At 41.5% G+C, this 16,820-nt stretch overlaps 1 protein-coding gene across 3 annotated transcripts; it reads left to right on the top strand.

Annotated features, from left to right (window-relative positions):
* Positions 1-5,570: 5,570 nt before the first annotated feature.
* LOC121595627 (cGMP-dependent protein kinase, isozyme 1) lies at positions 5,571-15,608 on the top strand. Of its 3 annotated transcripts, none has more exons than XM_041919720.1 (11): positions 5,571-5,710; positions 6,184-7,241; positions 9,662-9,821; positions 9,924-10,702; positions 10,769-11,494; positions 11,578-11,816; positions 11,908-12,005; positions 12,191-12,401; positions 14,313-14,544; positions 14,627-14,976; positions 15,094-15,608. In XM_041919720.1, the coding sequence occupies exons 2-11, from the start codon at positions 7,158-7,160 to the stop codon at positions 15,254-15,256; spliced, it is 3,042 nt and encodes a 1,013-aa protein (XP_041775654.1). In that variant the 5' UTR covers positions 5,571-5,710; positions 6,184-7,157; the 3' UTR covers positions 15,257-15,608. The 3 variants fall into 3 exon arrangements, with proteins under 3 accessions (XP_041775654.1, XP_041775653.1, XP_041775652.1); XM_041919719.1 differs by having other exon boundaries at positions 9,921-10,702; XM_041919718.1 differs by having other exon boundaries at positions 9,662-10,702.
* Positions 15,609-16,820: the final 1,212 nt, after the last annotated feature.

The following is a 16,820-nucleotide window of genomic DNA, read 5'->3' as shown; positions in this document are numbered from 1 at the left end:
ACTTTTATAGATAACCCTCTCCTGATGTTCTTTTGCTACCAATCTAAAAGCCACTTCGCAACACGTCGTTCTTCTTCATGTCGCTTCAGCAGTTTTGAATGGAAAGAATTCTACAGTTTTTTACCCAAGATTTGGGCATTTTTGGATTAATATGAGAATTTGGATTTGTATCCCCCTTTAACGTAGTGCCTAATAACTTCAGTTTATACCATGCTTACCTTTGTACGTTGCCATGATCGATTTGTTCGTTTCGTCAAGCAGAAAAAGAAATTAGCACACACAGAAGATCAACACAAGATTAGCAGAAGATATTGACAAAATTAACAGATTAACAGGACTGCATCAAAAACGTGTTCATCGGTTATATTAGTATCATTATATTAGAAAATCGAGATCAGTGGTAGCAATACATGGTTTTACAAGTCAGAATCGAATGTCAGCAATACAATTTCAAAAGCTCAAGATTCAGTTTAGCTGTCAAAAGTTGTTGTTTGACCGCACCGATGCTATATTTCACAAGCGCATTATGATTTTTAAATCACTCATCTTGTTTTTTTAGAGGCCTTTTGTATCGTTGTGCAAATTCAAACACGCATTTTGAGATTATTTGTATACAAATCAATTATTTAGTGCGTTTCTTGCGTAATATTTTTGAAATATTACGTATTTATTGTCAAAAACTAAGATTTTCTGTGTAAAAAACTACAAGCTTCTGAAATTGTTTTGCTGATATTCGATTCCGACTTGTAAAACCCTGTAAAACATCCAAAATTGATAGAACAGTTGTTTTATTTTAAATTCTATCAATGAAATTATTCATTCTTCTTCTTATTCTTTGGCACAACAACCGCTGTCGGTCAAGGCCTACCCTGTACCCACTAGTGAAAGTGAGCTTGGCTTTCAGTGACTTTTTATTACCATAGCAGGATAGTCAAGTCCTACGTATGGGGGCACGGTCTATTCGGGACTTGAACCCATGACCGGCATGTTGTTTAGTCGTACGAGTTGACGACTGTACTACCAGACCGGACCAGAATTATTCATTACCGAACTCAATTTCAATAATTTCAGAACGCAAAGATTCAGAAATCTCGTGAAATGAAGTAAATAAAGCGATTGACTCACAGTCAAAAATTTGATGCCTTAGAGACAAAAATTGATGCGCACTGTCAACAATTTATGCATTTGAGGCATAAACTTAGACAAGCTGTCAAAAATTGGTGCCTTTGAGACAAAAATAGATGAGTTAGAGTCACAATTTACCGGCAACGACTGTATTCGGGGTTACACCCGCTTTGTGGTCTTGGCCTGCCTCAGGAGTGTCCGAAACCGCTCACGGTCTCGCGCCTTCTTAGGGCATCATTAAAAGTCTGCCATTCCCGGCCTTAATGGCGGACGCCTCCACGCCATCTTGCCACGTCAGTTTGGGCCTACCACGCTTTCTCTGTATTTGTGGACGGTCTAAAAAGACTTTACGGGCTGGGTCTTCCGTTTCCATGCGTACAACATGGCCAGCCCATCGGAGCCTAGCGAGCTTGATACGCTGCAGGACAGTGAGGACGCGGTACATTTCCTATAGCTTGTCATTATAACGGATCCTTTCTTTTGTTCTTCTTCGATAACACAACGTAAAATACTGGTTTAAATCAGGTGAAAATATAAAATAGGGGCCTTTTGCGATTCTAGTCAGCTTTTTATATGGAGTTTGACAGTTGGAGGCTGAAATCATGTAAACACGCCATACAAAATCACACACAAAACTAGCCTGCAATTTTCAGTCTAGATTATTCTAGCCTCAAAGCTAGATGGAATCTAGAATCAAAGTGTGTGTAGTCCAGGTGGTCTCATAGCATGTTTTTTTATGACCAATGTTGAATATCACTTTTTGACAGGATGGGTGAATTTTTTTTTCAAACAAGCTTTCTAGAGGCTTGAAGCATACACAAAACACTCTTAAAATCTTCATTCAGAAACAGAAGCGATAAAAATCAGTCTTTTAAATTCATACACTTTGGGATATCCTGTATATTATACCCACTTAGATAGCTGCTCGAAAACTGCTATACAATGCAAACAGCTGACAGGCTGAAATTTCAGCCTACGAACTTAAAACGGGAAGGGCCCCATAGATAGAAAAAAGATAAAAGAGCTTTATATTACTGCATGGAGTTAAGAATATTGGCATAACGATTGGAACGATGGATCAAGAATTTGAAACTATCAACATGAAAAGTTCATGGATAAGGTGGACATTAAGCCCGATAAGGGTTTGAGATTAAACAATGATGGCAACCTCGAAGAGTCTGGTATTTTTTTACCGATCTTAACATTAGATGAAAACATCAAATGTAGAGCCGCAATGTTCGCGATAATTGTGCGAGCTAAATAATAGACCAGTCCAGCAGACTTCAAATCAAATAAAAAACACATACCGAACACGCATTTGCTTATTGATCTTTAAACATTATAAGTACCGGTGGAGAGGCGGAGGAAGACATTTCCAATATAGGGGTTTAAGGTGTTACTTTTTGTTTAAGTTTATCACCGCCACCGTTTAAAACAATGTTTCTACAGTAAAAACACATGCGGTATCACTGCAATATACCGTATATTCATAGTATCGTTATTTTTCACCACACACAATCCACCGCCTAGAGATTGTTGAACATAAGTAGTCTCATTTTTACTGCCAAACTCTTGAAGTAAGAATATTATCGCAGCCATATAGAAATACACTATAACGCCAATGAAATCCGATCAGTCACTAAAATCGGAAATGGTCCTGTATCTATGATGCATTACCAGAGCTTACTACACAAGATAACAATCAGCAGCAGTACAGTGTGCGCTCAAATCATGCTCCACTGGTTCAAACTGCAATCGAGTTCATTTTTTGTTGTTTCTTTGCTGTCCGTGCTGTCCTGAGCTATTGTTAGCGCTATCATTATTATGATTACGATTATGATTGCGCACCGCATACTTCACTGTGCGAACGGTGCGCAAATCGTAACTCAGAACACATTTGGTTGTGCTTTATGAACTGTACGAGTCTAATAAATGTACCACTAAAGCGAACTCTTACGCATAACTCGAGAGTCGGCAGGAAAAAATAGGAAACGTTAAGAAAAACGTTAGCATACAATCGTCTAAAAGAACCAAACCACTGCCATTATGTAGCGTCAGGAGAGCAATACAGGGAACCGAGTTCCAGGAACCAGGCGTATCGGATTGGGTCATCGTTTATAAATTGCATTCTGATTTACGATCTTCAGACGGTGCTGTTTGAGACAGGAAAGAAGAATGATTCTACAAGGAGAAAAGCATTGAAACATATAAACCAGTTCGTTATGATGCGAACTTTTGAACGAGATGAACAGTTCACCAAAGTATCGATATCGATGTCTTTACAGGTACTGTGTTCCGTAGCAATTGTGCTGGAGAAGAAACACTTCGATGTGATGAAAATAGTTCTATATTGATAAGGTTAGAATGAGGTCACCCAAATGGAATTTAAAAAAAAAAATCTGCCAGTTCGAAAAGACTGGAAAAAAGGTAATGTGCACTTACTGGTAAAGTTGGCGCTGATTTGGTGCATTTCACGATTTTATAGCATTTCTCTATCGGTATTTCCCGACATCAGACATAAGATTTTATGACTTGCACTTAGTTTTTGTGCACGCAAGCCATACACAAAATCCATATTTTTGCTAAGTAACTATGACGAGACGATTTTTTCTGAATTACATTAAATGAGTTTTGTGTTGAATGATAAGAATCCAATTTATAACTTTTTTAAGGCCTTGAATTGAACTGAAGTGATTCTTGAAACTACTTCATACTCTGATGTTTGTGTCGCATTAAACTTTACTTCCACCATACTAACGCTCACCGATCGTACCGATGACGGAGTGAATGCTTTTAGCTAATTAGCTTGATTAGAAACCACCATCAACACTAACCTTATCGGCATGCGACTAGATCTTACTGCAGTGCATGAACATAATGTACTGTGTCGCGAATATATATTTCGCGTGTCTTGGTTTGCAATCCATGTGCAGATAAAATAAATAATGAGAAAAAAGTGCGCTGATGAGAAACTGATAAAGCAGCCTTGAGTTCAAGCGTTACTCGTAGAATCGGGTTGGTGGCTGGAAAGATAAGCCCAACAAGAGAGGCTTGCCTTTGAACCTGCGTGAAGTATTAAACATCGGATCGGATGAAACGCACCAAATCTGCAAAATATATTTGTATTATGTATTTGAGTTTGTTGTTATCATAAGCATTCAATATTGTTTTAAGTTTTATATAAAACCGGTTTAGACATGCTGTATTTCGATCTAAATAAGATTAATTTTAGCTGAAGGAATAAACAGCCTAGCACAAAAATGGTGGATTTATTATAATTAGTTAATAAATGTATAAATTAAAAAGATAGTGTTTGACACAATATTAAATTAATTTTGTGAAACTATGTGTTCAAATGAAAAATATTATAAAGTGTCTATATTTTCTTAACAATCCTACAAGAGCTTGCAAATATATATTGCACCATATCATGCTGTTAATCAATTCTGAATCATTCAATTAGGTCATTATAAATGTAAAAGAAAATAAGAAAGCTTTCTTCAAACAACCATGAAATTTGTGGTATACTGTTTTGTTGATAGTCTAATGTATGTAGTTCATTTAATACTATGTTATCGCTAGTTTATTCATACACTCCGCTAAACCATTGCAAGATAATCTTCAACAACGGAGAGAGCCAGGACATTGATTCACCTGCCACTTGATGCACGAGAAAATCACTTAGGAGATTTGAAGTGCCACTGGCGGACAGCGATTAAGCGTTATGAATATCTGCCAATCGATGAGCAAACTCAGTAACTCAGTACCGTTGAGTGCAAAGTGCAAATCAGCCAGAAACATTTCCCCAGCTACATAAATTGACTGAAACCTGCCAGTGTGTATGTTTACAATTATTGTTAGATTGTATGGAAACAAAGCAAAAAAAAGTTGTGTTTTATTCGGTGACAGCCTAATGCTTCTCCTGAGCGGTGTTATTATCGTTGGCGTCATTGAAGGAATGCAGTCAAAAAGATCGTATCAAAGGGGGTGTTTCTGTAACAGTGTTGTTTTATTTTTCGTCACCTAGCGAGTGATACAAAAAAAAAAAGAAAACGACGCTCACACTGGCTACTAGTGTTGGTGAACCGGTGAACCATAGCCGTGTTGTAGCGGGATGAATTTAATTTCTTTAAAATCAAACGATTGTTTACAAGCGCCCCGCAATGTGTGTTGGTTCGATAAGGGCTCGCACGATCTTACCCGTTGTTATCGGGCGGTTAGTGTGTTGATAAGAATGGCGGGTTCTTTTTTCTGTCTCTACCTCACGCACACACAAACAGATACAAACAGAGGTATCGGACACAGTTAGGCATCGAAGGCCAATGGTATACAAGAAGGGAGAGAGAGGTTATAGTTGTTGTTGTTGTTGGGTGAGCGGGGAAGGGGAACTCCCGGGAAGATGGCACTATGGAATGAGTTTGAGCGCCACCAGTGTGGGTAGGGGCTGTAAGGTGATACAGTCGACATAAAAGAAGCTCGGCAAACACAGTGTCAACAGCAGCTGCAAACTACCGTCACACATGGTCAATCGACTGCAACCGTTGTTGTTTGCTTGTTTGCAATAGAACCGGTTTACGAAGAAATCGTAAGTTTAGAAGATGAGAGTTTTGCATCTAACATATGATTTATGAAGTGAATTTTCGAAAGAGAATGCTAATTTTAATTGTGAAACTACATTGCTCTGCTGTAATTGTAGCTTCAGCTCCCATTTTCATCTGCTAGAAATCATTAACTTATTTATTTTGGTATAATTTTCAAGTAATTATTTTCAATTACCATATTTAGAAAATTGATATTCTTTATTATTTAGATTTGTTAAAAAAATAATTTAAAGCCAATCTTCTGTTTCCTTTAACTATATTTCAGTGTAAACAACACGGCAAAGCTGTCCCTACTGAATAAAAAAAAACTTTATTCCAGTGTTATTTTAGTTTGAATTTTAAACTGCACATTTTTATTTAAAATTTTAAAATACTTTGCCACATTTAGCTTTTTGTTGTAAACATTTGAACTACTGATTTTCCAATAAATTTCGTACCATTTTTGCCTTTCAAATAGCATAAATATTAAATCCACAAAGTGAACTACTTCCCATTGGACCATTTCCCCCGTCGTACCACTTGGTATGCTTCATTGGACACGATGTAACGACGACACCAATACTTTCCTCCCAAGACGCTCTATGGCAAGACGAAACGAGAAGAAACGCGACGTGTAGATAAAGCTATCTTATGCATGGCAGTGGCATAGTAGATGACAACACTGCCCGGTTCGGTAGCCCTTGCCCGCTTCCCGTCGTCTTGCCTTTTTTCCCTAGCGCCTTTCTTTATCGATAGATGAAGGGTGGTGGAATTTAAAAGAATGAAGACACTTGTGTGTGAATGGTGCCGCAGCAAACGGGTGTTGGAGGCAGGTGTGATCACAGCTATCAGAAAGTAGCCGAGTGTTGGGGGCGGGCGGACGTGGTATGCGATGATTGTGTTGTGTTAGTAAGTAATTGGTTTCTAATAATTAGCTACTTTCGGCCCGCGGCTCAGTACGATTCGAACGGCGGTAAGATTCGGTCGGTTTGGTATTGGGACCAAGGAAGTTCAAGTGAATTAACAGAGTGGCTCAATCGATAAGCTTGAGGAAAAAAGAAACCCGGAGTGTAGTTTGTCATGCAAGTGTGTTTATAGCAATATAGAATATAGAATGAAAGTGCCTTATTAGCCTAAGCTACTGCTGTGACACGTCTTACTGATATTGACGACGACGAGTGTGCCGACAACGACGAGTGCATCCGGTCAGAAACAATCAATCCAATTGAACGAAAGCATTCGAACGTGGCAGTAGTGACGGTGGTGCAACATCCGACAAAATGAAATGCGTGCCAGATTTTCTTAATGTTACTTATACTGGCCAGTTGCTGTTAAAGCCATACCAAGTTTAGTGAATTGTGAGATGAAACTCTTTGCTTAAGTGATCGAAACACCTGTAGACAACGGCGCAGAAGCATTTTAACTGTAGTTAAATTATCTGTGTTATAGGCAATGGCGTGCTTTGCAAAGCTCTTCGGTAGAAAGCACGGTTCGTTCAACTTACCCGATGCTGGCACAGGTGATGGAGAAGTTGTGGTGAGTATTTCGCTTGCTTGGGTGGGGTAAAAAAAGGCCCTACATACCTTTTCTTGTCTGGAACTCCGCGGTACTGCAGGAACTTTGATTCATTCCGGTTTTCGGTAGACACCGAATCGTGTTAGCAGTGGCGGTGGCGAAATGATGGTGTTTTGCTCTTATCACACTTGCTGCGGGTACAAGCCGCAATCAGGGCGTCTTGGTGCCCGCCGTTTCGTGCTATTGCGACCCATTCCACCCAGTGATGTTTAGCTGATTGTTGCGGCATGAGTAAGTCATACTGAAACAACACACGAAAGCGGGGGTTCAAATTTTGGGAATATATGTGCTTGGAAGCCACTGCCCGGGGGTTGTGTTTTTCGTCGAACGAGCTACCGGAATCTAGAATTGGGTCAGAGGAAAATGAGGATTTACTGTCTGGAACATGGACAGCTGTGTACTTATCGAATTAAATATTTAAAAGCGATAAAACTAGAAACTTTACTGCGACAACAACTACACTCGGGAGATATTCTCTTGTGTGCTGTTAAAGCGAAGTAGGGAGTGATTTTCAACAACAGTTTACTTATTTGATCAGTGTACTTGGTCTTATTTGATTAATTTTGTATGTGACTGATTTTTCATAAAAAAAAATCAATATTTAAAAACAACAAAACATGTCTTCCGCACAAATAGCATTGTATAACACGCTAGATGTCACATCTGATCGATTACAATCAAGCGAACGGTATGCAATGATTTTTATTTTTGCCACCTTTATCAATCTATTATGGCCAATAAGTATGTTTCTGGAGGACGTTCACTGCTTTGGCAGTGATTGGGCAAATTTATTTTTGACGCATGTCACTGAACCATTTTGAAGCAACTCATTACAACTGACGACAGCGAATCTTTACATTTACGTTAGGCAGTGGCAGATAAAAAATGGCGAATGCAATGAGGTCAATTAGTATTTGGTGTTACACATTTCAAACATTGATGCAAGACGTAAGTTAAATTCTAACATGACATAAAAACATGAAATTTTACCTATAATAAAGAATACTTTTTATGAGAAAAATTCATTAGATTGTACAATCCATATTCAATCCAACACTTTTTAATTGAACTCTTGGTAGTTGGATGATTGATCTATTAAAAAGTAAGAGTTAGTATGAAAAACCGGGTTTTGATGAACTCGCAAAAAATCATGGACTGCAGAGAAAAAAAAATAGAATTTTAGAAAATGTAAAAATAGCTACCTAAAAAGTACATTATCAATAGTTGGCATGCGATTGCAGTTCTACCAGTGAGTTCACATTGTTGCTAACTATTTTGCTAACTTGCTGTCGCTAAATATTATTTAGTAACGCATTTTTTCGCTTTTTATAGACAACACACACACACATTACTCGTGACCAAATTGGCGATATTTTCATTTAGTCAATTGATTTTAAAACGAAAAACTGCTATACAACAATCGTATGGTCTCATGACGCAACCTTTGAAAGATACCAAATACCAATTGTACCAAATGAATAATAATTTATTTTTGACTTTTGTACATGTTTTTAACTACAAACATGATAAATTAGTGACTAATTTTGAGATGCCTTTCATGCAAACGTCCAAAAAATTGTGCCAAGTCGTAGAAGTATTAAGTAGTTATTAAGTTGTTCATCGGGCATAGAAAAAATCTGAATAAATTAAATGTTTCTTCTTCTTCTTCTTCTTTGGCGCAACAACCGCTGTCGGTCAAGACCTGCCAGTACCCACTAGTAAAGTGAGCTTGGCTTTCAGTGACTTATTGTTACCATAGCAGGATAGTCAAATCTGCGTATGGGAGCACGGTCTATTCGGGACTTGAACCCATGACGGGCATGTTGTTACGTCGTACAAGTTAACGACTCTAAATTAAATCTAAATTAATCTAAATTAAATGTTTACAAGTATGAAAATAGCGCGATTCTTCGTTAAAAAAAGGAAGGGATCTAAAATTTTGAAATTTTTAACGAAACATTCAAGTTGTAAAGCCCCGTTTTCTACTATTATCGCTGTTACTTCTGAGAACATGCGAGCGACTTAAGTTGACCGCTTATCACAATGCTATGGGAGATAGTTTGTTTGTGCAACACTTCAATCAATCTATTTTAGGATTAGCTAAGACATGTCAGGTACATGGCCGGCAGTGTGACAAGCCCTTTTCCTTGAAAGCTTCCTCTCGCATCTTAAATTATCTGATGGAAGACAGCGTGATAAGTGGGTGTTGCGTGGACGCGTTTCTGTAGTAAAACGAACACCCTCTTTACCGACCGGAACGCAACCCAGTGTAGGGTCTGGTTTATGACTTTCAATAAAGCCCTGCTTTGTCCACACGCTAACTAAATGGGATGAGCTGTAAAGTTAGTGACTGGTTTTCTCTTCCCCCTCTCACTGAACAGGCTACACGTGTAACACGGCGGCTTTACGACGAGGAGCTCAATCAAACGATACCGCCCGTGAATCGAATCAATGGACAAATTGGATTGGAAAAGCTACCGCCACCATCACCACCATCACAGTCGACCACCGTGGTCTCGACGGTGGTGAAATCAAATGAACGTGAGTCGGGGCTGGGATCGTTGGACGAACGATTAAACATTACAAGCAACGCTACGGCAAACGACACTAATCGCGAGCTCCCCGATCCTATCGGTCCAGCAGAAGAATCGTGGCGCGTGCAGGGATCGACGGCAGTGGTACCACCGGCAGCTCCGACAATCGAACGGCGAGCATCGAGGCCACGCGACTCGGAAAAGGCCAAAATAAGTTGCAGTTCTCGAGAAACATCAACCATCGAACCACCAACTAAGCAGGGTCAGGAGCAGCTGCTAAAGGATCTGCTACAGAACAAGATCCTACACATGTTGGCCATTCAATCTAAGGGATACAGTCAGCTATCGAAGAGCGAACGGGCTACGCTGGTTCGGCTGGAAGAAGAGATACAAGAGCTGCAGAAGAAGAGTAAAGCTCCGGAGAAGCCGCAACAAATACCGCAGCCTACCAATGAGCCAAAGAGGACAGAGCAAGATCGTCGCAATAGTGCCAACTCGTACGAAACGAATCTCCCACCACTGACAATGCCACCGGTAATCGAGCAGTCTGTTACAAAAGCTGACAACCGTACTGAAGAACCCCTGCAGGATGGCGAAATGTCCGACTACGATGTGATCTCGGGACAGAAACCAAACGATGAAATCGTCCCGGAAGCACCAAGTTCGGAGGATGACAGATCGACGGTATTGCCACCGGATTTACCGCCTCGATTGAGCAGGGTTAACAACGTGGAAGAAGCGGACGATACCTCGCAGGATGAGGAACCGACACCGCCGAAGTTGCCACCACCAAGAAGTCAGCTAGAACAGAACCTTGCCGTAGATGAGATGTTGAGTAGATCGCTGCAGGAAACGATCATTCGACAGAGTGCACGGGAAGAAGAAAAGGTAGTTTTTTTTTGCAAGTATTAAGGTAAGAATGTGTCGTACAACAAGCAATTCTATTTCTTCCAGGAAATACCTCTACCAACGGCCCCACCGCCATCACGAGAGCCTCCGCCAATTCCTTTATCCGATCAACAAACGATAGACAATGATCCGCAAGCAACAACCCCGCCACGTAAGGAAATGCTGCGCAAGGTGTCTTCCCAACGGTCGCTCATTGAGGAGCTGGACAGTAAAATCGGCACACTGAAGAAGACTCGCAAACAGGGCGTAGTTTCGGACAAGACCGATCTGAAGGAATCGAAGGATATTGTTATCCCAACGCACCCAAAGAGCCCGGACACGGAGCTTCTAATCAAGACCGCCATCGTAGCGAACGACTTCCTCAACAACATGATGGACGAGGAACGGTTACAGGCCGTAACAGCGGCCATGAGTTCGATGACCTTCCCACCAAACAGCTACATCATCAAAGAGGGCGACATTGGAGCGCACTTCTTCGTCTCGGAAGAGGGCACATACGAGGTCGTGGTGGACAATAAGGTTATTAAATCGTTTGGCCGAGGCGTTGTGTTTGGTGAGCTGGCGATCCTCTACAAAGCGAAACGATTTGCCTCGATCCGCGTGACGACGGGAGCGCGCGTTTGGTTGCTGGAGCGTAAGGTCTTCCAGAAGATCATGATGAAGAGCGGTCGGAAGGAGCGGGAAGAAAACGTACGCTTCCTAAGCACGGTATCGGTGCTGAAGGATTTGGAGATTGAGAAGCTGCACAAAATATCGGACCTCTTGAAGCGGGTAAGAAGCACCTATGTCTTGTTACGGCTTTTGGATTTGGGACATGTTCGAGTAACTTGATTACGGGGTGCAATGTTTCGCAGGAGTTCTATGCCACCGGTTCGACCATCATCCAGCAGGGCGATCCGGGAGACAAATTCTACATCATACGCGGCGGTAGCGTAAACGTCATCAAAACTGACAAAAAGGGCAACGACCGTCTGGTCGGAACGCTGCAGCGTGGTGCATACTTCGGTGAGCAGGCCCTCCTCCACGAGGACCGTCGTCTGGCCAGCATTATTGCAAACCCACCAGGAACCGAGTGTCTGACGCTGAACCGCATGTAGGTGTTGACCGGGCGCTCACTGGTTGCTACGGTGACCGCAAATGTTTCGTAGCTGATTGTGTGCTGTTTGTTTTGTTTGTTTCTACAGTGCATTCGACGAGTTCCTGGGCGGATTGGAGAAGCTGCGTGAGGTGAAACTCTCGGACACGATACCACGCAGCTCGACGATGACAAATATTGTCTCAGGTGAGATGTCTTCGAATGGAGGCGCCAGGGAGCGTTGTACAAGGTGTGGTGGTGTGAGCATGTACCTCTTTGCTCACCACTGACAGCTGTGACGCTCCACTCTTGACGCTTGCTGTACTTGTTGCAACTCTCTCCCTTACTGACTTTTCATTTACACCTTTTCACCCACACCCTTCACCCACCAGAGTACGACCATATCCAGTTACACGATCTGACCTACATCGGAACGCTTGGCATCGGTGGTTTCGGGCGGGTGGAGCTGGTCCAGTACAAAAACCACCAAACCTTTGCCCTCAAATATCTGAAAAAGATCGAAATGGTACGGCAGCAGCAGCAGGAGCACGCCTACAGCGAAAAGGACATCATGCTAAGCTGCAACAGTCCGTTCATCGTACGGTAAGGACTTGTCGGCTTTTATGGCCGCGTCGATCGTGTTGCTTGTTGTTTGGGTTTTGTTTTGTCCCGTCGTTTACGCTACCAGTTCTCGAATGGCAATCATCCGATACGTGTTCGACAAACCGTATCGGGTTTTGGCATCGGTTTTGTGATGATTATGTACACTATGGATAGCCCAACTCATCCTCCCGTTTTGTGGTGCTTGCGGTGTCCGATTTGAATTCACGCGGTCGAACGATTAGGGCCAGCAGTGCGAGCAAGGTTTTGTTTGGTGCTTTTGCACCATGTAAAAGTAATCCCCAAGCGGGAGGGAGCGCGAACGGGATATGGTTGGTTTGTCAGAATACGGCAAAAATCCGCTGGTCTCGCGCGTAAAGGGTGATGCTTTGATCAGAGACATACCCGTTGAACAATAACAACAACGGAAACGCTGGTATGGCGGCACATGAATGTCGGGGATGGGTAACACTTGGGATTGAATTACGAGCTTGTGAAAAGCGATTGAACCTTGTCCAATCCCTTCAAGCATTGCCCGATTGAAACCGATACACCGATGTGCGATTGCGAGAATCAAATGAATCTCTCGCTCTGTATAGCTTTTTCCCTTTTTTTTTTGGGACAATATTGGATTGCCCGATTGCTTCCGGGTGGTTGAATCGATTTGATGTCTCGCGGTTTGTTAGTGATTCAAGCTTAAGGATATCTCTTTATGCTGGAATACCACAGGTACATTTCAGGACGGACTATTGTGTGTGTGGGTGAATTTACAATGCTGTAATGAAGCAACGTTTGTAACCCGATATGGTTTTCTTTTTCTAGATGACTTACACATATTTAAAATGAAGTTTGTAGTGTGCAACTGTTTTTTGCACATAGTACTTCACTGCAGTGCAAAAATCGATTGATATCATTATCGTATTTTTTCTTATTTAGCTTATGCATTGACACATAGTGCACTGACATAATACCTTCGTTAAGCTATGTATCAATGCATAAGCTAATTGTCGGAGGGAATAATCAGAAAAAAATACGAGCTTTTCATAGAAATTAAACTGAAGTTAAAGAAGTAAAAGTGGACTATAATTCGTCAAAAATGTTGCAAATTGTGCATAGAAAGTAAAATTAATGATAGGCATATGACTGTAACATAATTACTGAAATTTGAAAGTTGAAAAAAGATAATTAAAGAATTAGAAGAAAAAAGCACTGCAAAAGCAAAATATTCTCCTGGATAGTAGAATACACTTATATTAACACATTTGGTTTCATTGGGCGTACTCACAAACAAAAACCAATTTCTTCTGCTATTATTTTGTTCAGATTTTCTTAAATATTACGACGAGTGTTTTACCATTTAAATTAACTGTTAATGTATATTTTTTACCATTCAAGTCAAAACCTGAATTATTTATTTATTTATTTATTTATTTATTTATTTATTTATTTATTTATTTATTTATTTATTTATTGTTCAGTAGGGTCGTATTGCTTACAAAAAAAGTCTGAAAGCTAACGTAATTCTAACTTTGTGCAATTCAATCTAATAATTTAAGTTTGAGGCTTTTAATCGAAATCTTCATTGCTGCGAAATTTGCTTAAATTCCATAGACCGTAGACCCATTACCCAACGTTCACAATGGTGTTCCATGAAAACACGTAACGTGTTTAAGTGTTTTTTTAGGTCCAGCTTCATTGGGTAGCTTAAAATCACTTATGATACCTATAAAAAGAGCTTTACACTTTTCCACTAGACTACGTATTTAATTATCTTCCAGCATAATACCCTTTAGGCAGCTCTGTACCATTCGACAGTGATGCAACAACATACCTCTCTCCTACTACACGACAACCTAAAGAGCTTAATTTTGAATGTATCTTTTTTCCACCCGCCAACCTTGATTTCAACCTCAGCCTGTATAAAACCTACCGTGACAAGAAGTATCTCTACTTCCTGATGGAGGCCTGTCTCGGTGGTGACGTCTGGACCGTGTTGCAGAAAAGTAAGTTCTTCGACGAGCGCACCGCTCGCTTCATAACGGGCTGTGTCGTCGAAGCGTTCGAGTATCTGCACAGCCGGAACATGATCTACCGTGACTTGAAGCCGGAAAATCTAATGCTCGACGAGAAGGGCTACATCAAGCTGGTAAGTACAACACTGCTCTCCCGGTGCCGCGCGGTTCGGAAACTACTGAACTCCCTGCTCGGTACGGTTGTGAATTTTGCAGGTTGACTTTGGGTTTGCCAAGCGCATCGGACCGAACCAGAAGACGTGGACGTTCGCCGGTACGCCAGAGTACGTGTCGCCGGAAATCATCCTCAACAAGGGTCACGACCGGGCCGTCGACTACTGGGCGCTGGGTGTGTTGATCCATGAGCTGCTGGTCGGGAAGCCACCGTTCCGTGGCAAGAATCATATGAAGACGTACAATGCCATCCTGCGCGGTATTGACATTATTGAGCTACCGTCCCGCGTACCCAAGAAGGCACAGGTGCTGATTAAGCGTCTCTGCCGACAGACGGCGGCCGAACGGCTGGGATACGGCAAGAACGGTATAGCCGACATTAAGAACCATCCGTAAGTGTGCTTGTTGCAGTGTTGCTGCGGTGTTGAGCGCAGCTGTGAATATGTTTGATTTTTCCTTGTTATGTTAACACACATACAAAAACGCTCACTTACTTCCATTTTTTCTAGCTGGTTCGGGAGCTTCGAGTGGCAAAAGTTGAAGGAACGAACGATGCCAGCGCCTCTCATACGTCCCATCGTGTCCGATATTGATTTGTCGAACTTTGACGAGTACCCGAAGGATCAGGACGAACCGCCGGACGAAACGTCGGGCTGGGATATTAATTTTTAATTTACTCGCATTAAGCAAACAAAGAAAGAGAGAGAAAGAAAGAGAAACAAAGAGAGATAGTAAGTGGCAAACGTCAGCAAACATCCACCAGCCCAGACAGTTTCCACAGTTTGGTTTGCACGAATTAATTTGCACAGTAAGCCATCCGCAATGAACGTTAATCAGTTTCATGTTTTTCCTTTTCCCCCAAGTACAGCCACTCTCGCTTCTGGGATTGTGTTCGGGCGTGTTCTATTGCGTTAATGTTTTCACGATTGTTTGTAGGATGGCAGTCCACCGCCAGTCAGCAGCTGCACGAAAACGTGATATTCGTTGCAGGGTATTAACAATAAAATTGGATCTTAAATACGCACACTTCATCGTCATGCGTTTTTCATTTGCTGATTGATTTCATGTCTTTTTTTGTTATGCGTTCATATATCAAACGAGCTTACACCAACACCTGGTACCGTAATAGCTTGTGTACAGAAGAGATCGTGTTGATCAGCATTCATAATAGGGCAACGGGTAAAAAAAGGTGATCCTTTGGCATAGCATTCAGCAGCATCGAGTGGAGATAAAGCAAATCCCAGACCCCATTATGAAACGTAATTAAATTGGAGGAGGTGAGGATTCCGAGGGAGTTGCCTTTTTTATCCGAATCATGATCTAATGAGGGTTTAAATAACATACAGAGAATGTGTGCGTCACTCTTAAATATCCTCATTTTATTTTTATCTTCAACCCCATTTTACGATGATCTCGAAAGCGTATTCATTAGAGTGCTACCTTTAACCCTTGTCTTCGGTTCACCTTCGTCCCAGTGGTTAATTTGCAACTCCACCGGTAGCTTATATGGGTTTGTCGCTGAATTTTTAATTGCCCTTTTTGCGTCTACGAGTAATGAGGAAAAAAGAGGAGTCAGATCGTGTCATTAACCGCAGCAAACTAAGCACGTTACTCGCAATTGCGCCACCAACACCGACCAACTAAGTCAATCCGATTAACATCGTAATGAATCATTATCATGTTGGTCACGAGGTGGTGTGCAGTGTTAGAATGTGGCGTCCGTTTTTAGGTTTTTGCTGTTGACTGATATCAGACACCGTTGCTTTTGGTGGCAAATTTCGTTTCGCTTGTTTGTTGCACTCACTAATGCAATTGCATATCATTATGTACGACGAAAGGCATGCGGGGGTTAAGCGAAGGAAAACAACATAGTCCCACAGTGAAGAGAGAGGCGACAATGTTTTTATCACACATTCTGGAATGGTAAAGTGATTTTGTTATCACTCGACGGAAATAATATTTCATTTTCCCCTATCCGTGCGCATCGACTGCATCAAGCGGAGCACGAGGATAAGTTTTTCTTTGCGCTTCTTACTCGCTTCAAGCTTGCCAGTTTGCATTGAAACGCTTCTTTCACGTAGTTGAAAATTCTGCTCACTTTGGTGCAAGCAGCAAGTGAAGATTAAATTTAGCTGACGTGTCATACATCAGCCACATCCGGAGCGTTGCTGGCACTCGCAGGGAGAGCAGGCGGGAGACAATTCTGCAAGTTCATTATGGTTACCTTGGCAGGATT

This window comes from Anopheles merus, chromosome 3R, assembly GCF_017562075.2.
Source record: "Anopheles merus strain MAF chromosome 3R, AmerM5.1, whole genome shotgun sequence".
Classification (NCBI taxonomy): Eukaryota; Metazoa; Arthropoda; class Insecta; order Diptera; family Culicidae; genus Anopheles; species Anopheles merus.
The sequence above is the reverse complement of the archived record's forward strand: the minus strand, read 5'-3'. Positions and strand labels throughout refer to the sequence as shown.